The sequence below is a fragment of the Mobula birostris genome, chromosome 21 (assembly GCF_030028105.1).
Source record: "Mobula birostris isolate sMobBir1 chromosome 21, sMobBir1.hap1, whole genome shotgun sequence".
Lineage (NCBI taxonomy): Eukaryota > Metazoa > Chordata > Chondrichthyes > Myliobatiformes > Myliobatidae > Mobula > Mobula birostris.
Window position 1 is genome coordinate 19,225,018 of NC_092390.1, and position 22,965 is coordinate 19,247,982.

The 22,965-nt window shown below is 44.1% G+C and overlaps 1 protein-coding gene across 5 annotated transcripts in view; it reads left to right on the top strand.

The window, feature by feature from the left end:
• The window catches only part of sh3pxd2aa (SH3 and PX domains 2Aa), a 315,062-nt gene that overhangs the window by 20,978 nt on the left and 271,119 nt on the right, over positions 1-22,965 (top strand). For all 5 annotated transcript variants that reach the window (XR_011882687.1, XR_011882688.1, XR_011882689.1 and 2 more), the window contains exon 2: positions 10,401-10,481. Coding sequence is in view for 2 of the 5 variants with exons in the window: in XM_072239102.1 (XP_072095203.1) it covers positions 10,401-10,481 (81 nt within the window). In the remaining 3 variants the exon portion in view is untranslated. The remainder of the gene's footprint in view (positions 1-10,400; positions 10,482-22,965) is intronic.

Genomic DNA, 22,965 nt, shown 5'->3' on the forward strand with positions numbered 1-22,965 from the left:
AAAGGAGGGGTGAATGTGGTAAACCATGTATATATGTTGTAACTCGGTTACCTGTCTGGACACACACCTCTGCTGACTGCCCCTGTGGCTCCTTCCACAGAGTCCTGTATAAAGGTGTTCACCTTGCCCCTCCCCCTCAGTCCGGGGGCAGACACTAACTGTGGAGGTCGTATTGTACAGCGAATAAAAGCCTTTCAGTATTTTACCAAACCTCAGTCTTTTGGAGTAATTGAAGGTGCTTCAACATGCACAGTAGAGAGTGTCCTAACAAACTCCATCACTGCTTGGTACAGAAACTGCAGTGCAGTGGACAGGAAGGCTCTTCAACAGGAAGTCAAAACAGCCCAATACACCACTGGCACCGGCCCACCTGCCTTCAGGGATATAAAAACAGAAAGGTGCTGGAAAAAGGCCAAAAATATCATGAAGGATGCCTCCCATCCTGTTCATGGGCTACCATCAGAAAGGAAGCTGTGTAGCATCCATACCAGCACCACTCAAAAGTAGTTACTTACCCAAAGCACCAAGGCTGATCAACACCTTCATCCACTAAATCCACCATTACTTTATTATTTCCTGTCAGTCACCTTATATATCGCTGAGCATCACTTTATAGACATACAATCAATCTACAGCATGTATGTAAGCTATCATGTGTATTTGTGTGTGTGTGTGTGTGTGTGTATATATATATATATATATATTATATTATATTTTTTGTGTTGCACTGGATCCAGAGGAACAATTATTTTGTTCTTTCACTTGTGTACAGCAAATGACATTAAACAATCTTGAATGGCTGAAATACTCCATCCCTGGCAACACTGGTGAATCTCCTCTGTCGCTCTCCATACTATCCTACTCTGTCAGAAGTGTGTGGTGATTAGAGTTGTACACAGTATTCCAGTTGGGGTTTCACAAATGGAGATATGAAAGACAATTGATTCTGAAATCAGGGAGCAATAAACATTCTGCTGGAACAACTCAGGAGGTTGAACAGCATCTGTGGGAGGAAATGAATTGTCAGTGTTTTAGGTTGAAACCCTGCGCCAAGAATCAGAAGCCTCCAGCAGATAGTTTGAGGTCTCTCCAATGTTTTATAAAGTTGAAACATAAACTCCTTGCTCTAGTATTTAGTGTCATGATTAGAAAAGGCCAGTATCCTATTTTACCCATGCTGCCACCTTTGAGGATCTCTGAACTTTTGTTCTATCTCTCAACACACTCTTGGACCTTACCATTCATAGTGTATGTTCTAGCCTCAGTAATACTTCCAAAATCTGTGGCCATTTCTCAGCACATTTCACTAATAAATTGATATCACCCTGCAGCTTAAAACGTGTTATCAACAACTCCATCAATCTTTGTATCATCTTACTGATCATGATTCATGTATCCACATACATATAATACACATACTGTACATATGTTGATAATTTTGATTTTCATAGTAACAGCAGTAGGGAACTTTAAATTCAGTGCAGGCTGAAGATACCACATCAGCAAGATTACTTGCACCATGTTTCAAGCAGTTAAATGTATAACAATAGGCAACATCTGGAGACGTTTTAAATGTTAACAGATTTCCTATTGTAACTACTTCCCTTTCCTGCAACAGCTCTATGTAAACAATATCACATGTTGTTTTTTCTCTTGGAGACCTAACACAAAAAGGTTACTTAATGTACAATCATAAATTGTATAACAATCACAGCTGGTGCATAATTATAATTCTTGGAGGTATTTTTTTCCATCTCAATTTAGCTTGTAATCTTAGCTAATTTTTTCTTTCTCTTTTTTGTCTTACTCTTTCAATCCTACTTCCACTAAAATGTTGACTAAACACTTTCACTTGACATCTTACTAAACATGGTTAATAATTTTCAATGGCTAATGATGCCAGTGTTTCTGTGACAAGTATGCTAACTTGTAGACTTCACATATTTTATATGGCTCAATGTTATTTTTCATCCATTTTTCTTTGCTAACAGACATACAGTATATATCACCTTATACTACCTGGAGATTAGTTTTTTGCTGACACTTACAGGAAAATAAAGAAATACAACCAAACTTATGGAAAACGATACATAAAACTGACAACCAACCAATATATAAAAAGAGAAAGTGTAAATTAAAAAAATAAATAATATTGACAATGAGTTGCAGAGCCCTTGAAAGTGAGTCTGTAGGTTTTGGAATAATTTCAGATTTGAGATGAGTGAAGTTATCCATGCAGGTTCAGGAGTCTGATGTAAACCAAACAACTGATTTAAATTGTTATGTACCCCGTAACTGGGTTGCCAAACCAGCAGAAATGGAACACTCGTTGGAGTCTGGATTACTAGGAACTAATAAAGTTTTATTAAAGAAACAAATAATACAGTGCTCTAACCGTAAGGATATAAATGTAACAGGTTAGCAATGATAATACACACCTATACGCGGAGCTAGGGTAATAGGAATCAACCAAACTCTATCGCAGTCTAGGGGTAAAATGATCAGTCTTACAGTGACGCAGTGTTCTTTTCAGCTTAGTGCAGTTTGCAGTAATCACTGTTGTACCATTGGGGGGGGGGGGGGAGGGATGCAATTTAGTTCAGGCAGACCTTTGATGTCTTCTATCCCGCTGTGGTCACCGACTGTGACCCCTCCGTTCTGGATACGATCGTTCTTCCGCGGTGAACCCGACACCCAGGCAAGGGCGGACGCACACACCCGGTTCCCACCGATCGTACCTTTACACCCTGTGAGCCTATGGTCGGTTCCCGTGAACCAGACTTCCAAACTCCCACCACTTGTGGGGGCACACCGCTCTTTCCAGGGTCTCGTTGTCTCGTGGTGTCCCGTGCCTTAGCGAACCTGTTCTTTTTATCCCCCTGCTGGGGTAGCGCCTGTCCATCAAACTTCAAACAGTTCAGGTTCAAAGCAACCGGTCTGTCAATATTCTGAAAACAACAGGAATTCTGCAGATGCTGGAAATTCAAGCATGATGCGTTCACCAGCAACTTTGATGTGTGTTGTCAATATTCTGAATTGTGTTTCTTTTCCGTTAGTCCCTCTCTCCTCTCTTATTAGCATTTTGAATGTTTCTCCATTGTCTCTCTTATCTCTCTCATTAGCATCAATCGTCCAATAGATTTGTTTGGCATCACACCCCTACCCTTCAAAGGATTTTTACCGGGGTAAAAATCATGGGCATGAATGCACATTATTAGATACACACTAATATACAGGGTCATCAGCTATTCGGCTAATACAGAGAACTTTAAGTTTCAACACTTTGACAGACAGTCAACAATCACATTGTCCGTTCCTTTTATATGTTTTATTTTAATAATCAAATTCCTGTAAGACCAGGCTCCAACTTAGTAACCTTTTATTTTTATCCTTCATAGTGGCCAAAAACACTAATGGGTTGTGATCAGTGTAAATTATCAGTGGTTTCCGTGCCGGACAAATATAAACCTCAAAATGTTGTAATGCTAGTATGATGGCCAGTAATTCCTTCTCCACAGTGGAATAATTTCTCTGATGGATATTAAATTTCTTAGAAAAATAAGCCACTGGGTGGTCAACCTCCTCTTTGTCTGTCTGTAACAGCACCGCCCCGGCTGCTTCGTCGCTAGCATCTGTTGCTAGGGAGAAGGGTTTTGAAAAGTCAGGTGCATTCAGCACAGGATGGTGACACAGAATCGCCTTCAAACTCTCAAAGGCCTGTTGACAAAGGTCGTGCCACACAAACTTCGCATTCTTTGGCAAGAGCTTAGTAAGAGGGAGGGTAATATCCGCAAAGTTTTTGCAAAACTTCTGATAGTACCCCACCATCCCCAAGGACCTTCTCAGGGCTCTCTTGTCTGTCAGGGTGGGGACTTCAGAGATAGCCTGCACCTTAGCCTGCATCGGTGCCAGCTGCCCCTGTCCTACCACAAATCCCAGATAAGTGACCTTAGTGTGGCCGAATTCACTTTTTGCGAGGTTCACTGTCAGGTTGGCTTCAGACAGCTGTTTAAACAGTTCCTCTACTGCCACAATGTGCTCTTCCCACGTGTCACTCCAGACCACTAAATCGTCAATATACACTTCTGCGTTCTTTAACCCTTTTATCACTGAATTAATCATCCTCTGGAAGGTCCCTGGGGTGTTTTTCATGCCAAAAGGTAAAACATTATACTCGTATAACCCAGATGGAGTGACAAATGCTGAGATTTCTCTAGCCCGGTCAGTTAAAGGAACGCACCAGTACCCTTTCAGCAAATCGATCTTTGTGATGTACTTAGCTCTCCCCACTTTATCGATGTAATCGTCCACCATTGGCATGGGGTACGCATCAGTTTTTGTGATGGTGTTCACTTTTCTGTAATCTGTACAGAATCGTATGCTCCCATCGACTTTTGGGACAAGCACACAGGGGGACGCCTATTCCGATTTGGATGGCCTAATAATATCTGTGGCTAGCATGTGTTCAATTTCTTTCTCCACTAGCTTGCCCTTCTCCAAGTTCATCCTATAGGGGTGTTGTTTAATAGGCTGGTCTGAGGTGACAACAACATCATGCACCGTCCCTTTGCATCGCCTCGGGACATCCGGACATACATCTGCGTGCCGGTTAATTAGCTTTATCAGCGGCTCGCTCTGTTCGGGGGTTAAGTGAGAAACCTCATCAGCAAAATTGGCCAAAACAATAGAGTTCTCCAATCTGGTCGGCACCATATTTATCTTTTCAAGATGGGTTTTCCCCTTATCATTTGACATCCCAGTCTCATTAATTTTTGTGATAACACCAACTAGATCTGCTTTCTGATCATGGTAAGCTTTTAACATGTTAATGTGTACCAATTGTGTGGGCTTACGCCTGTCCGGTGTTTCAATAACATAATTCAAGGAGTCTTATCTTTTTAATCACTTTGTACAGACCGTGGTATCTCGCCTTGAGGGGGTTGGTTACCACTAGGAACAGAACTGAGACCCGATTGCCCACTTGAAACAACTTATTCGCGGGCATGCCTATCATACCATTGTTTCATTTTAGTTTGGGAGTGTCGTAGGTTTTCTTTGGCAAGGTCACAGATCCTTTTAAGCCTCTCACGAAATTTTAAAACATAGTCAATCACATTGACTTGTACTGCCGGACTGGACCATTGCTCTTTCAGTAAGGTCAGGGGTCCTCTGGGCCGATGACCGAAGACGAGCTCGAATGGGCTGAACCCCAATGACTCCTGAACTGTGTCCCTTACGGCAAATAGCAGAAGAGGCAAGGCATCATCCCAGCCCCTAGCGTTCTCTTGACAATAAATTTTAACCATGGTCTTTAATGTTGCATGGAATCTTTCCATTGCCCCTTGGGACTCTGGGTGGTACGCGGAGGCCAAAATCTGCTTTGCTCCCATCTCATTCAACATCCGTTGGAATGTGTGAGATGTGAAGACACTCCTCTGATCTGACTGGATTTCCCTGGGCAGCCCCACCGTAGTGAAAATTTTCACAAGTGTCTTTACCACTGCGGGAGCCTTGACGCTTGCTAGGGGCACAGCCTCCGGAAACCTGGTGGCGGCGCACATCATAGTCATCACATACTCTTGTCCATTTGCAGTTCTGAATAGCGAACCGACAAAATCCACAATTATTTGGAAAAAGGTTCCCCGAAAGCAGGTATCGGTCGAAGGGGCGCTTTAAGCAGGACCTGATTTGATTTTCCTACCACCTGACATAAATGACATCGCCTACAATATTCAACAATATCCTTCCTCATGTTTGGCCAGTAAAAAAATCTTTCATAATTCTGTCGACTGTCTTCCTCACCCCAAAATGTCCACCGAGGGGTATCTTGTGGGCCAGGTTAAAAATCTTGTCCCTATAAATTTTGGGCACTACCACCTGGTGCACCACCCCCCATTCCTCATCTGCAGGCACGGTACTTGGTCTCCATTTCCTCATTAGTACTCCCTCCTTCACATAATAACCCACTGGCTCCCTTTTTAATTCTGCTTCGGAGAGAGCTGTCTCCGTCAAAACCATCAGCTCCTCGTCTCGTTCCTGTGCCTGTATAAATTCCTTCCTTGCTAATGATAAATCTACCTCAACTCCCTCACTTCCTTCTGCTCCACTATGCTCCTCCTTCTCACTTTCTAACCCCTCTTGGTACAAGGCTGGTAAAAACGTCTCAGCTAAATCTACATTCGCTTCGGCAGCCTTTTTGGACATGCGCCGAGTCACTGCGCAAACGGGATAAACCTGTGAGTCCATGGGCGGGGCCTCAATCCTGGCAGGCTTGCTTGTCAGCTTTACTGCTGGGTACACACCCCCACCTGCAAGGTCTTTACCGAGTAAGACCTCCACGTCTTCCATTGGTAGTTCGGGCCTCACCCCTATCCTGACCGGTCCAGAGACCAAGTCGCTCTTTAGGTGTATCTGGTGCAAAGGTACCGCTTCAGTCCCTTTCCTAATGCCTTTTATCACACTGACCACCCCAGTCTCGGTCTCTGAACTAAAGTCTAACACACTCCTTAAGATAAATGACTGACAAGCCCCAGTGTCTCTCCAGATCCGTACGGGAACTGGATTTGAGCCCTCCTTCACTGACACCAATCCGGCTGAAATGCACTTCTCGCGCCCTTCCTGAACTCTGTCAGACCTCTTCTCCCCTAGCGGTTTGTTTGCCGGCTCAATACTGCCAGTCGGAGTCGTCGTTTTTCCTTTCCCCGTCTCCTTTGGGGCAAAGCACCTGGACGCAATGTGACCGGCTTTCCCACGATTATAGCATACAACCCCAGGAGACTTCCTACCAAACTGCCTCCTGTCTTCCTTATCCTTCTCACTAGTCCCCGGCTTACTTTCTGGCTTTTCCGGCGGACTCTCTCCGCCCTCTCGACTACCCTTCTGGTAGCTTTTACTTGGGGTAAACTTTGCTTTGTGTGTTAACGCATACTCATCCGCTAACTGAACAGTTGCGGCTAAGGTTTCTGCCTCTTTCTCATCTAGATAGGGCCTCATACCTTCAGGGACACAACCTTTAAATGGCTCAATCAGTATTAGCTGTAGCAGTCTGTCATAATCCCCACTGACCCCTTTCGAGGTGCACCAACGCTCACAATACATCTGCATCTCATGGGCAAACTCTAAATACGTGCAGCCCCACTGCTTCCTCACATTCCGGAACCTCTGCCGGTATGCCTCCGGGACCAACTCATAAATCCTGAGTATGGCCTCTTTCACCACATCATACCTCTGGGCATCTTCTGCGGACAATGCCGAGTAAGCTTGCTGAGCCTTCCCTTTAAGTACACTCTGAAGCAAAACAGCCCACTTATCCCTTGGCTAGTCCTGACTTGCAGCGACTTTTTCCCTCTCTCCTCTCTCATTAGCATTTTGAACGTTTCTCCATTGTCTCTCTTATCTCCCTCATTAGCATCAATCGTCCAATAGCTTCGTTTGGCGTCACAAAATGCTGGAAGAACTCAGTAAGCCAGGCAGCATCTATGAAAAAGAGTAAACAGTTGGTGTTTTGGGCTGAGACCCTTATTCAGGACTCTTTTCCATAGATGCTGCCTGGCCTGCTGAATTCCTCCTGCGTTCAGTGTGTTGCTTGGGTTTTCAGCATCTGCAGATTTTCTCATTATTGTATTAAATCTACATTATGAATTACTATTTCATAACGTGGATTCTAATCACTCTGATTCTGACAGAGCCTCTTGTGGACTGAGACTGGGAAGAGTGCAGAGAGAGGGGAATCATGGTTGGGAAAAGAGGGGAAAAAAGAGAGGGGAGGGAGCAGGAAACACTGGAAAGACATTCCTAATGATCAATAAAGCAATTGTTTGGAATCAGATTGCCTTGCCTGGTGTCTCAGGATTGGATGTGTCTGCACTCATGCCTAACCCCATACCAGAACTTCTCTGCCACCTGTCCCACACCCTTCTCGCGGCTCTTCACCCTCACCATTCCCAACATCCTATGCTCCCTCCAGATTTACAAATTTGTTCTCTGCTCCATGTTGACAAATACAGTACTGTGCATTTACTTTTGCACGATACTGTATTCCATGAAACCTTAGCTCATTGGAAAAGCCGCTTAATTGAACCAAAGCGTACTAGTCCTGATGTGTCCGAATTAATTAGATTAGATTATGAGGACACTGAGTCCTCATTTATTGTCATTTAGAAATGCATGCATTTAAAAAATGATACAATGTTCCTCCAGAAAGATATCACAGAAGACACAGGACAAACCAAGACTAAAACTGACAGAAACACATAATTATAACATATAGTTACAACAGTGCAAAGCAATACTGTAATTTGATAAAGAGCAGACCATGGGCATAGTAAAAAAAAAGTCTCAAAGTCCAGATAGACTCATATATGGTAACATATATGCACAGGTTTCCCCTGCCAACCGAAGGTAGAGCGTTCCTATGAAACGGTTCGTAAGCCGGAATGTCGTAAAGCGAAGAAGCAATTACCATTTATTTATATGGGAAAATTTTGTGAGCGTTCGCAGACCCAAAAATAACCTACCAAATCATGCCAAATAACACTTAAAACCTAAAATAACAGTAACATATAGTAAAAGCAGGAATGATATGATAAGTACACAGCCTATATAAGGTAGATATACTTTTCTGCAATCATTGCCGGCACTGTTCTCCGTAACGAAAATCTCACACAAGCGCTCTTGGCAGAAAATCTCTTACAAGTGCTGTTGGCAAAAACACTCTCTCCAGTAACCTTTAAGCTACGAAGCTACCAAATCATACCAAATAATGCATAAAAATACACAGCCGGTATAAAATAGAAATAATGTATGTACAATGTAGTATCATTTACGGGAATCAGGAAGACAGCGAGCACACTGATGGTGGTGTGTGAGGCTGAGTCGTCGGAGTTTGGGTGGTGCAGCGGCCCCCACCCTCCAGGCAGCACCTGATACATTGCCGCGAAGAATGCAGGGGTACAGCGGTAGCCAGGAGGCACCCAGCACATCTTTAAGAAAAAAGCCGAAATAAGCTAATTAATTAGGTGCCACCTGGCACGTAAATGTCGGCCCAGATCAGAGGCGACGCAATCGGCAATCATCTCTGATCTGGGCCGACAATTACGTGCCGGGCGGCACCTAATTAATTAGCATGTTTATTTCGGCTTATTTCTTAAAGATGTGCTGGATGCCTCCCGGCTACCGCTTCATTCTCCGCGAATTGGTATCTGTCTGCGGCCTGGAGATTGGGGTGGTGGGACACTGGGGTATCGTCTGTTTCCATTAGGGTAGGCAGCTCATCTTCTCCTATGACTGCCCGCCTCGATGTCGAAGGTCGAGGCTCGTCGTCTGCTGTGGCTGATGTGGAAGGCTTGCTTGGCTGCTTAGCCTCGCGCATTTTTCTATCATATAGTTCTTTGTAAGCACTCAAACCATCCTGCAAATATGCCCTAAAACGACGTACCCTTTCAAAATTAAAGTCGTACTTTATCATTACTCATTCGGTTTCGATTGTTATCCTTTCCTCTTGCAATTGCATCAGCTCTTCATCTATCAGTTCTTGGTCATGGGATGCCAAAACCTCTTCAACATCATCTTCGTCAGCTTCCACAAGCCAAACTCACCTTGTCTTCACTTCATTCACCATGATCGAAACGCTTAATTATGTCTAGTTTTACGCTAAGTGTAACACCCTTACGAGCTCTTTCAGACTTTTCCGATACCTTAGAACTCATCTTGCAAACGGCTGCTCACAGGCTCGTGTTTAAGCGATGCCGGCGAGAATGCAATTCCGAATCCGGGGGAGAGCGGCTGCTCGGGGTGCACGCTGCCTTTTTTCGTAACAGTGAAAGCACCTTCCGTTAGCGAAAACAGGGAACTAATGTAGGTCTTTTGTAACAGTAAAGCGAACGTTCGAAAAGCGGGGGACACCTGTACTTTGACTATAAATTTACTCAGAACTTTTCTGCCTGATCACCATTTCCCTTGTTTCTCAGAGTTTCTTTGTTTGAAACAGTCAACATATTCTACAAAGATGGGGAGAATGGTACTGGACTTCTAGCATGGTTGATAGAGAGCAGTAAATCTCTACACTCCATGTGAAAATATTTTGCATTTAAATGTGTTATGTTTTGTAACTTAAAAACATTAATTTAATTAAAAAGAAGATACAGGAGTCCGGAATGTGAGCCTGACTTCATGTTTTACTTTAAGCGAGGGGCACAAGTTTCACAAGTATGATGACGTATGTAATTCGTGTATTTTTACATATAACCCTAATGAATCAGATATACAACAAATAATGCTGAATCAAAATATATTTACAAGATTACTCAAATATTGCTGAAATATTGAATGCACAACAAAATGTCCCTCTGTGTGTGTGTGTGTGTATATATATATTTAAAAAGTTCATTTTACTCCTACAGGTTTACGTTATCCAAGTAAACTGGTCAGATAAAACCTCAAATATAATCTACAGACGTTACAGCAAGTTTTTTGACCTACAGGTAGGTTTGTTCTATTCTTTTTAACTCCTAAAGTTTAGAATTGCCAACTGCTGCAGTTTTTCAGAGGTTCAGAGGGGTCCTAAATTTTAGTCTATTTCTAACCAGCTTCTGTACAATTTGTAAACTATTTCTGTCCCTAAAGACAGAGAAGAAATAACTCTCTTAATTGTAAATGCAAATCTGAAGAAAAATGTGGGTCTCCTTTCCATTAGATTGCATGATGTTTGTTTCTAGCACAGTAGATTGATTCTCTTCGATACAAATTGAATGAATTATTTCTTCAATATTGAACATGGCATATTTGAAGATAATGCTAACCATAAGATATAGGAGCAAAATTAGGCCATTTGGCCCATCGAGTCTTCTCTGCCATTATGCCATGGCGTGATTGAATTCTCTTCTCAACCCCAATCTCCTGCCTTCTCCCTGTATCCCTCCATGCCCATACCAGTCAAGAATCTGTCAACCTCTGCCTTAAATATACCTAAAGACTTGGCCTCTTCAGCTGCCTGTGGCAAACAATTCCACAGATTCACCACTCTCTGACTAAAGAAATTCCTCCACATCTCTGTTCCGAAGGGACACCTCTCTATTCTGAGGTTGTATCCACTGGTCTTAGACTGTCCCATCATAGGAAACATCCTCTCCATATCCACTCTTATCAAGGCCACTCATCATTTGATAGGTTTCAATGAGGTCTCCCATCATTCTTCTGAATTTTAGTGAAGACAGGCCCAGAGCCATCAAATGCTCTTCATATGACAAACCATTTAATCCTGGAATCATTTTTGTGAACCTCCTTTGAGCCCTTTCCAGTTTCAGCACACCCTATCTAAGATAAGGGACCCAAAACTGCTCACTAGTGTCCAAGTGAGGCCTCACCACTACTTTATAAAGTGTCAGCATTACATCCTTGTTTTTACATTCTAGTCCTCTTGAAATGAATGCTAGCATTGCATTTGCCTTCCTCACAGACTCAACCTGCAAATTAAACCTTTAGGGAATCCTACACAAGAACTTCTAAGTCCTTTTGCCAACCAGTATAAATCTACTATTTGATCAACCTTTCCTTCCTACACAGTCTATTACACTCTATTTTCCTTGCATCCATCTGCCTATTTAAGAGTCTTTTTAAATGTCCCTAATCAGCCTCTACTACCATCCACAGCATTGTGTTTCAGGCACCAACTACCCTCTGTGGTTTAAAAAAAAATTACTTCTGACACCTTAAATGGACGTCCTCTGATATTTTCCATTGCCACCCTGGGAAAAAGTTGCTGCATGTCCACTCCATCAACGTATCTGATACATGCCTATCAAGTCTCCTCTTCCTCTTGAATTGTCCTTCACTGTGTGGTCCACTCTACCTATGACTCTTGGAATAAGATAAAATATTAATTTACAGAGCAAAACAATGAAGAACAAATCAGAGGAAGCAGTGATCAAGCCAACCTTGAGAATTTGCTTAAAAAAGAAAGAAATTTATTAAAATAATTACTATCCAGTCAATTTTGCTTTGGTAGTGTGCAAATTATTGGAAAAGATAGAAAATGTAAATTGTAACTTGGACTTCTTCAATGAAGAAAAGGTGGTGGATTTTTTCGGTGGATGTTGCATTCCAGTGACATGTTTGAATTTTTTTTTGAGAAGTTGACATGGGTGATGAGGATATATTGTGTCTGATGTAATATGCATGGATTTCAGCGAGGTTTTTGATTTGGTTGTCAGAAGCAGGGTGGGGCTGTAAAAATAAAAGCAGAGTTCAATAACATCAAAGTTCAAAGTAAATTTATTATCCAAGAACCTATATGTCACCATATACAACTCAGAGATTCACTTTATTGCAGGCATACTCAAAAAATCTATGTCAGAATAATAACCATATTGTTGTTGTTGTTGGTCCTTCGTAGTCGAAGATGACCATGGCTTCAAAGTCAAATGGGAGATTGGTGGCTGTGGGTCTGGAGGTGACTGATGAGGCCAATCTGGGCCCTGAAGGCTCGCCCACATGTGGGACACAAGTGGGTGGGTGCTGTCATGGCAGTGGATGCTGCTCGGGCCTTGTGCACAGCATGCTTTCGTTGTGCCTCGATGATGCGCCTGACTTCAGCTGCACGGGCTCCTGTGGTGATCTTGCTGTGCCAAGCTGTACGGTCGAGGGCAAGCGTCTCCCACGTGTTGATGTCGACACCCAGGCCTTTGAGGGACGCTTTAAGGCAGTCTTTGTAACGTTTCTTCTGCCCCCCGACGGAGCGCTCTCCGTACAGCAGCTGCTTAGGCAATCGGCTGTCTGGCATTCTGACCATATGTCCAGCCCACCTGGCTTGGGCTTTCAGCAGGAGGGTGTAGACGCTGCAGAGCCGAGCTCGTTCCAGGATTTCCATGTCGGGGACTTTGTCCTGCCACCTGATGTAGAGGAGTCTGCAGAGACAGCTCAGGTGAAAGTGGTTGAGCTGTTTAGCGTGTCTGCTGTAGACAGTCCAGGTCTCGCTGGCGTAAAGGAGGGTGGTAAGGACCACTGCACAGTAGACCTTCAGCTTGGTGGCAAGGCTGAGTCCTCTCCGCTCCCAGATGTTCTCACGGAGTCTCCCAAAGGCGGCGCTGGCTTTGGCAATCCTGTTGTTGACCTCAGCGTCTATCTTCACTGCGCGAGAGAGTATGCTGCCCAGGTAGGTGAAGTTGTCGACTGCCTGGAGGTTCTGGCCCTTCACCATGATGCGCAGCTCCTGGTATGGCTTTCCTGGGGCAGGCTGGTACATAACTTCGGTCTTTTTGGTGCTGATAGTGAGACCGAAGTTGTCGCAGGCTTGTAAGAAGCAGTCCATTTCACGCTGCATCTTCTGCTCTGTGCTGGCGTTGAGTGCGCAGTCATCAGCAAACAAGAAGTCTCTGATGACAGTCTCTCGCACCTTTGTGACTGCCTGCAGGCGCCTAAGGTGGAACAACCTGCCGTCAGTCCTGTATCTGAGGTGGATTCCTTCTTCGTAGTTACGGAAGGCATCTGTCAGCATGGCAGAGAATACCATACTGAACAGAGTCGGGGCAAGAACACAGCCTTGTTTGACGCCATTTGTCACTAGGAAGGCCTCCGACTCGTTGCCGTCATCCAGAACTTTCACCATCATACCGTCATGGAACTGCCGGACGATTGTGATGAACTTGCTGGGGCAGCCAAACTTCTCCATGATCTTCCACAAGCCTTCTCTGCTGGCTGTATCGAAAGCCTTGGTTAGATCGACAAAGGTCACGAAGAGGTCGCTGTGTTGCTCCTGGCATTTTTCCTGGAGTTGGCGCACAGCAAAAATCATGTCCACGGTCCCACGTTCAGCACGGAATCCGCACTGGCTTTCTGGGAGCAGACCTTGCTCAAGATGTTGGAGAAGGCGGTTGAGCAGGACGCGGGCCAGAATCTTCCCCGCAATGGACAAGAGGGAGATGCCTCGGTGGTTGTCGCAAGACTGGCGGTTGCCTTTCCTCTTGTAGATGTGGACTATGCTGGCATCTTTCAGCTGTTGCGGGACCTGTCCCTTTTTCCACATGGACTGGAAGAGTACATCAGCTTTTGCATCATGACAGGGCCTCCTGCTTTGTATACCTCAGCAGGGATTGCATTGGGTCCTGGCGCTTCGCCACAGGAGAGTTGCTTCACTGCCTTCCTGACTTCATCTACTGTGGGGAGGGTGTTGAGGTTCTTGTTGATCTTTACCTGGGGCAGGCGGGCAATGGCCTCGTCGTTGATGTCAGCAGGGCGGTTAAGGACGTTGTTAAAGTGCTCAGCCCATCTGCTTCTTCTCTGTCAGCAGCTGCGTCTCATCTGCGTTGAGGAGGGGTGAGGAGCCGGAGGACCGGGGTCCGTATACAGTCTTAAGCGCATCGCAGAAGCACTTTATGTCGTGGCTGTCTGCATAGCCCTGGATTTCATCGGCCTTCTTGCTGAACCAGCTGTCCTGCATCTCGCGAAGTTTTTTCTGCACCTCTCTTCTTGCGTTGGTAAAGGCATCTTTCTTGGCTAGCGACGTGGGGTCATTCTGATGCGCTTTGTAATGTTGATGTTTCTCCGTTAGTAGTGCCTGTATTTCTTCATCATTCTCATCAAACCAGTCTTGGTTTCTTCGGGTTGCTGGTCCGAGATGTTCGAGGGCGGTAGTGTAGACAGCATCTCTGAAGGCCGTCCACTGTTCTTCAACGCTGGTCCCGTCTTCCTGTGGTGTGTCTGGCAGTCTGCCTTCAAGGTCATCAACGAATTCTTCTGCAACCCTGCTGCTTTTCAGCTTGGAGACATTCAGCCTCTTTGCAGTCTTCTGCTCTTGGGGTCTTCTCATGGGCAGAATGCGAAGCCCGAACTTGGACACAATGAGGCGGTGGTCGGTCCAGCAGTCGGCACCACACATGGCTCTCATCACTCTGACATCCATCCTGTCCCTCTTCCTGGTGATGATGTAGTCAATCAGATGCCAGTGCTTCGAGCGTGGGTGCATCCATGACGTCTTCTTATGGGTGGGTAAGCAGAACAGGATGTTGGTGATGACAAGGTTGTGTGTGGCACATGTCTTGAGGAGCAGAAGGCCGTTGCTGTTACACTTGCCAGTGCCGTGTCTTCCAATGATCCCTTCCCAGGTTTGGTAGTCTGTCCCTACTCTGGCATTGAAGCCCACGAGAACGATGAGCTTCTCTGACTGTGGGATTGCTGAGATGAGGGCGTCGAGTTCTTCATAGAACTTGTCTTTAATGTCATCTGGGTTGGTCATGGTGGGAGCGTAGACACTAATCAGCGTAGCACTCTTCTCGTTTGCAAGTGGGAGCTGAAGTGTCATCAGGCGGTCGTTGATGCTCTCTGGGTGCTTGGTGTGTTTACGGGCGAGGTTAGAATTGATGGCAAATCCCACACCTGCTTCTCGTCATTCAGCGCTGCTGCGACGGCTCCAGAAGAACGTGTATCCGCCACTATGTTCTGTCAGCTGGCCCTTGTCTGCTAGGCGCGTTTCGCTGAGAGCTGCTATGTCCACGTTGTAGCGAGCTAGCTCTTTTGCAACCAGTGCAGTTCTTCTCTCTGGTCTGTCTGCCTTGATGTTATCCCGCAGAGTTCTCACGTTCCATGTGCCAAGGTTGAGCACTATCACTTTCTTCTGCGTTGGGTTTGAAGTCATGACTTGCGCTTGACTTGGATTAAAGTGAGGGAGAGTTGCGCAGGTCGTCAGCCTCACTCGCTTGTCCCGGCCTATCTGGACCCAGTGGCAAGACATAGTCGAGACGGCTGGAGATAGGTCAGGATGCAGTGGATGGCCAGCAGTGTTCTGTGTGTCTCACTGTACCCTCTTAGCGCTCCACGACGCATTGCTGAGAATCGCCTTTCTGCCCGTTGAACCAGTGATGGTTTCTTCCGTGCAGTCCGCCGAATCCAGGCTTCACACGCTAGGTAGACAAGCCCTGAGTGTTGGCATCCTCATCCGCTTTTGCAGCCATTGGGAGATGTCTCCTCTTCCATTGTTGGGCATTCTCTTCTGCCTGCTCCGCCGTTGGGATGATAATAATAACCATAATATAATCAATGAAAGACTACATCAACTTGGATATTCAGCCACTGTGCAAAAGACCACATACTGTAAATACAAACAAAAATAAGCAATGAATAGCAAGTGTATGAGATGAAAAGTCCTTGAAAGTGAGTCCATAATTTGTGGGAACATTTCAATGATGGAGGTGAGTAAAGTTATTTCTTTTGCATCAAGAGCCTTATGGTTGAGGAATAATAACTGTTCTTGTACCTGGTGGTGAGTCCTGAGGCTTTTGTACCTTGATGCAGCAGTGAGAAGAGTGCATGTCCTGGGGAGTGGGGGGTGGAGGGTCCCTGATGATGGATGCTGCTTTCCTGCAATAGCTTTTCATGTGGATGGGATGTGCTCACTGGTGAGGATAGCTTTACCTGTGATGGACTGGCCCACATCCACTACTTTTAGTGGATATTCTGTTAAAGGGCAATAGTGTTTCCATACTAGGCTGTGATGCAGCCACTCAGTATGCTCTCCATTACACATCTGTAGAAGTTTGTCACAGTTTTAGATATCATGTTGAATCATTGCAAACTCGCAAGAAAATAGAGGCGCTGCTGTGCTTTCTTCGCAATTGCACTTATGTGCTGGGCTGAGGACAGGTGCTCCGAAATAACTGAGAACTTTAAAGATGCTGACCCTCTCTAGCTCTGATATCCCGATGAGAACTGGCTCATGGACCTTTGATATCCTTTTCCTGATGTTTTTAACTAGCCCCTTGGCCTTGCTGACATTGAGTAAGAGGTTGTTGTTGTAGCACCATTCAGCCACATTTTCATTCTCACTCCTATATGCTGATTTATCACCACCTTTGAATCTGTCTGAGACAGTAGTAGAAACATAGAAAACCTACAGCACCATGCTGGCCTTTCGGGCCACAAAGCTGTGCTGAACACGTCCTTACCTTAGAAGTTACCTAGGGTTACCGTAGTCCTCCATTTTTCTGAGCTCCATGTACCTGTCCAGGATTCTCTTAAAAGACCCTATCATATCCGCCTCCACCACCGTCACCGGTAGCCCATTCCATGCACTCACCATTCTCTGCGTTTTTAAAAAAAAACACAGCAGCAGCAGCAGCAACAACAACTTACCCCTGATATCTCCTCTGTACCTGCTTCCAAGCATCTTAAAACTGTGCCCTTTCGTGCTGGCAATTTCAGCCCTGGGAAAAAGCCTCTGACTATCCACATGATCAATGTCTCTCATCATCTTATACCCCTCTATCGGGTCACCCTTCATCCTCCGTTGCTCCAAGGAAAAAAGGCCGAGTTCACTCAACCTATTTTTTTTTTACCTTTTCCATTTTTTTATATGTATAAAACTATAATTACTTATACATTCTTAAGTACACATTGAGATGATATAAAAGGAAATTAGACACTTAAATAGATAATTATGTACAGTGGTAATTCTAATCTATTAGGCTAGGTAATGGTATTAGTTGTTAAGAAAAATACTAATAATAGTTTCCATATATCTCTTCTGGACCATTCCTACTGGTCCAAAATGTTGTATGTAAGCCTATGTAACAACCATTGTAAGTGTTTATATCCTAACTTGTTCATGCTTGCTCCTGCCCCCAGACATAATTATCCAATCCCTATGTACTTATTTACTTAATTTTATCATTTTTATCCCTTTCCCAAATCTTTTCCTTTACTTGTATTAATTCTCTATTTTCCAAAAGAAAACAAAAGCAGTAAACATTTAGACTAGGGGTGCTTACGTTAGCAATATTACTGTGTTGATGAGAAGAGCAGTATAAATCATTAGGAGAGTCATCTAAAGTCTGCTCGCATTGGGGTTATATATTCAATCCATTTATTCCAGATTTGATCAAATTTTTCTTTTTGAATTTTCAGGGAGTAAGTCAACTTTTCCATTTTAAATATTTCCAAGATAATTTTGTGCCAATCTTCTAATGTAGGTGGTATTGGATTTAGCCACTTTCTAGTGATTGATTTCTTACTTGCCGCTAAGAGGGCCTGCAGCAACTTTATATCTTCCTTCTGTTCAAGAAACAATACATGCCCCAAATAGAGCGTCTCAAAGTTCAGAGGTATCTGGGACCTAAGTACCTTAACTAATGTTCTATCAATACCTTCCCAATATATACTTAATTTAGGGCAATCCCAGAAAATATGAAAATGATTTGCCTCCTTGGAGCCGCACCTTCTCCAACACGTCACGTTTGTACCTTTATATTTTTCCTGATATGGGGTCTTGAAGTATCTTATAATATTTTTCCAACAATGTTCTCTCCAAGTCAAAGAATTAGTCGAGGACCACTGAAAGCTGCATATTTTCCCCAAGCCTCCTCTGAAAGTACCAACCCCGCTTCTTTCTCCCACTTCTCTTTAATATACAATGTGTTTACATTTTTAGCATGGGAGAGTGCATTATATAATCAAGAAACTGATTTACTAGGTATTGAACTGCAAGCCGAATTCGGAATCTTGTAAAAATTCTAATTCTACTGTTGATAGGTCTATATATCTACAACTCTGGTTAACTTAGTTTCGTACTTGAAGGTACCTAAAAAGGTCATTGTGTTCTAGGCCATGTTTGTCCTGCAGGATTTGGAAACTTTGTAATACTCTTTTATCTATAAATGAGAGGTAGGTTGTGAGACCTTTCTTTATCCATAGTTCAAATCTTTTATCTCCCCTGTTGGGAAGGAATTCGGTATCATATGCACACCATCTGAAGAGTTTTAACATGTTATTAATTCCACATGTATTAACCACCTTCTGCCATACTTTTAATGTAAGATTTATCCAACTGTTTTTAAATTTTTCCAATTGGGCCATCAATCCTTTGTCAGCTATTGAGGCCTGTAGAGGAAAACTGTCAACTAATCCAAATTCTATTTCCTTCCATCTAGCCTTATATTCCCTATTACACCAATATAACAGAGGGGTTACCTGTGAGGCATAAAAATAATTTCTCAGGCAAGGAAGAACCATACCTCCTCCTTCCTTCCCTAACTGTAAGGTGTTATATTGAATTCTAGGTTTCTTTCCTTGCCAAATTAAGCGGGAAATCCATTTGTCCCATTCCCTGAATTGATTATCATCCACCTCCACAGGTAAAGTACGGAAAAGATACAGTAACCGAGGAAGAATATTCATTTTTATAGTATTTATCCTTGAATTTAAACTTAAAAAGGGGATAAGATTCCATCTATGCATATCTGCTTTTATCTCTGAGATTAATGGCCCATAATTTACCTGTGACAGCGTTGTAAGATCCTTCGGCAGGGTTATTCCTAAATATTTTAATGATTTAGCTTCCCACTTAAGATCGTATGTATCCTGCAATTTTTTGGATGGTGTATAATTTAAGGACATAACCTGTGTTTTCTTTACATTTATTTTATAACCTGATATTTTCCCAAAGTCATCCAACAGTGTAAACAATCCTATAAATGATTTTTCTAGTTCACTCAGATAGACCAAAACATCATCTGTGAATAACGCCACTTTCTGTTCAATCCCTGCCACCTTGATACCTTTTACGATTTCGCTCTGTCTTATTAGTTGGGCAAGCGGTTCAATATATAGCGCAAAAAGGAGAGGAGAAATTGGGTATCCCTGTCTAGTGCCTCTCTCTAAGATGAAGGAGTCAGAGAGGTCCCCATTTATCTTAATTCGGGCTGTAGGGCTATCATATAGAGTCTGAATTACTTTAATAAACTTTTCACTCAACCTATTCTCATAAGGCATGCTCCCCAATCCAGGCAACATCCTTGTAAATCTCCTCTGCGCCCTTTCTATGGTTTTCACATCCTTCCTGTAGTGAGATGACCAGAACTGAGCACAGTACTCCAAGTGGGGTCTGACCAGGGTCCTATATAGCTGCAACATTAACTTTCGGCTCCTAAACTCAATCCCATAATTGATGAAGGCCAATGCACCGTATACTTTCTTAACCACAGAGTCAACCTGCGCAGCAGCTTTGAGTGTCCTATGGACTCGGACCTCAAGATCCCTCTGATCCTCCACACTGCCAAAAGTCTTACCATTAATACTATATTCTGCCATCATATTTGACCTACCAAAATGAATCACCTCACACTTACCTAGGTTGAACTCCATCTGCCACTTCTCAGCCCAGTTTTGCATCCTATCAATGTCCTGCTGTAACCTCTGACATGCTGACAATTCCTAACCATATTATGCCCCTCCCAATGTTCATAAGTCCTACCTCTCAGGATCTTCTCCATCAACTTACCAACCACTGAAGTAAGACTCACTGGGCTATCTCTCATGTTTTCAGCAAACTTGAATATGGCATGGAGCAGGGGCGGCACTGAGGTGGTGCTATAGCACCAGCAGAAATTACAATAGCACCACCAAGAAATTAACTGAAATTTGACATACAAATTGCAGCTGCTTTGCTTTCTCTGTATAGTTTTGAATACAGCTTGTTTCTCCAGTTGATCTAATGAAACAGCGCCCCCAATTACCATAGCATCCACGCAGCAATAAAGTTATAAACTCTGTGCTGGTCTAAGGTCAGATCCACTCTACACTTCTGCTTATTCGTTCGTTGTCAATGTCTTGCCATTGCTGTCCTCAGATCAGTTAAGCTGATCGAAGATCACTTAAGGTGGTGATGTCACTCACTCTCACTCACGCGAGAGATTGATAGTATACATCCAGGCGCAGATCCATGGTCTCGCGAGACTAACGGATGCCACACACACACATACACACATTGTGCTTTTACAAGCCAGAGTGGGCCTGGCACTTGCTTTATTTTGGCCAGCGTGAAAAATGGATTGATTTTTAGTGAGAAAACGACCTCATTCAGAGGACTCAGTGTTGTCTCAGCCTGAGTCTGTCTTAATTGAAAGTGACATGCAGAAAGGAGTAAGTGGGGATGAGGACAATAGCAGTTCATCGAAGGAGTGTGAGGGTGAAGTAGAGGAACAAGAAATGGAGCAGGATTCAGAAGAGAACTTGGATGAAGCTGCTCTTAGTGCTAATGGGAATACTGCTAGCAATGTTAGCCAGCGGCCTGAGGAAGGACCCCGTCGGCCAGCATTGAAAAAGTACCCTTCGCTGCTCGCAACAGTTTGGCAATCAGCAAAGGAGTTTTATTCGTGGCTGGTTTGACTGGCTGGAATATTCGATCACGAAAGATACTACATTCTGCTTCGCATGCAGGCATTTCCTGTGTGGAGGACATGGGTTCCATTCTGAGTCTACCTTCACTATCACTGGTTACTGTAACTGGTGGAAATCTACAACAGCTTTCAAAACCCACTATGTAAGTGCAGCTCATAAATTTGCTATGGAGGCACGGGCCGAATTCAGATTGAGAAAACAAGGCGGTTCAAAATTGGGAAATATGCTTGACAAAGGACATGCAAAGATTGTCCAAGAAAATCGTGAGTATATGAGTGCAGTGGTTGAGTCTCTACGGTATACTGCGTGCCAAGGCATTGCCCAGCGAGGACACCGGGAGGATGATGAATCTGTCAATAGGGGAAACTTTGTTGAGTTGCTCAGTGTAATTGGACAGTTTGATAAGACTGTAGCTAAAAAAAAATAAGAGGACAATCAAACACCCATCACAATCTCCAAAATGAAATTATGGGTATTATGGCAGATATGGTCAGACGTCAAATAAGTGCAGAAATCAAGGAGGCTGGACATTTTGCCATGGTGGATAAAAGTAAAGACTTGAGTAGAAGGAGCAAATATCAGTGGTGGTGCGGTATTTGAATAACGTAACAGTGTTCGAAGAATTCTTGCACTTCACTCCAGCAGCAGGGTTGGATGCAGAGTCGCTTCTTAAAAGCATTGAACAGACACTGGCTCAGTGTGTTATTAATAAGAACGTGTGTATAGGTCAGTGTTATGGCGGAGCGGCAGTAGCGTCCGGGTGCAATAACGGGGTACAAGAGAGGTTCAGGAAAGAGGTCCTGCAGGCATTCTCACAGGTCCTGCCATGCTCACAGACTTAACCTTGTTTTAGTGGATGTTGTGAGCAATGTACGACAAGCGGGGGGGGGGGGGGCGCGCGGTGGGTGAGTTTTTTGAAACTGTGCAGCTGCTTTACAACTTCTTTTCAAACTCTGTTGCCCACCATCTTTTCATGAAGAAGCAGAGAGAACTGGAATCAACTGCACAGCCCGTGGAGTTGAAGAAATTGTCAGATACATGCTGGGCGTGGCAGTATACAGCTTTGTGGGCTATAAGAAAATCACTCCCTGCCATTCTAGCTGCACTACAGGATATTATGGGTCAACCAAATGCACGGAGGAAAACGGAGGCCAGAGCTGTAAATGGACTGATTGACGAGCAGTTTGCTTTACTTCTCACTCTGAGGATTTATACTGAGTCACCAAGTTCATGTCAGACTAGCTACAATCTCCCAGTTTGGAGCTTTCATCCGCTGTGGACTTGTCTCAGTCTTATGTTCTTATGGTCTTGTTATCGATGCACTCCCAGGAAAACAGGAAGAGGAATCATGGAGTGAAATTCAGACAAGAGCTAGGGACCTGTGCATCAAGGCCGGTGTACAGAGCAGACCACATGAAGGGAGACAGGCCCAGCCACCCCGCCGCCTACATGATTTTGTTGCTGAGGTCCAAACTGAACGCACGCCTGTCACATCCTCTGAGGACCTTTGCAAGCACTGTTTCTATCCGGTTATAGACAGACTTCTGACTGAAATGAAAAGTCGGTTCTCATTTGAGACTGGGGGTGTTCTGACTGGAGTCTCAGCATTGAGTCCCAAACACAAGTTCTTCCTAGACAAGAATTGTCTTTGGCCAATGGCCCAATACTATGGAGTGACTGAAGCGAACCTGACTGCAGAGCTACATCAGGTTCGGCATCTGCTGGAAACAAAACAAAAGCAGGGACAGACAGTGAATGACACAGTGGAATTTCTAGCTCTAATGAGACCCTACCGCGATGCAT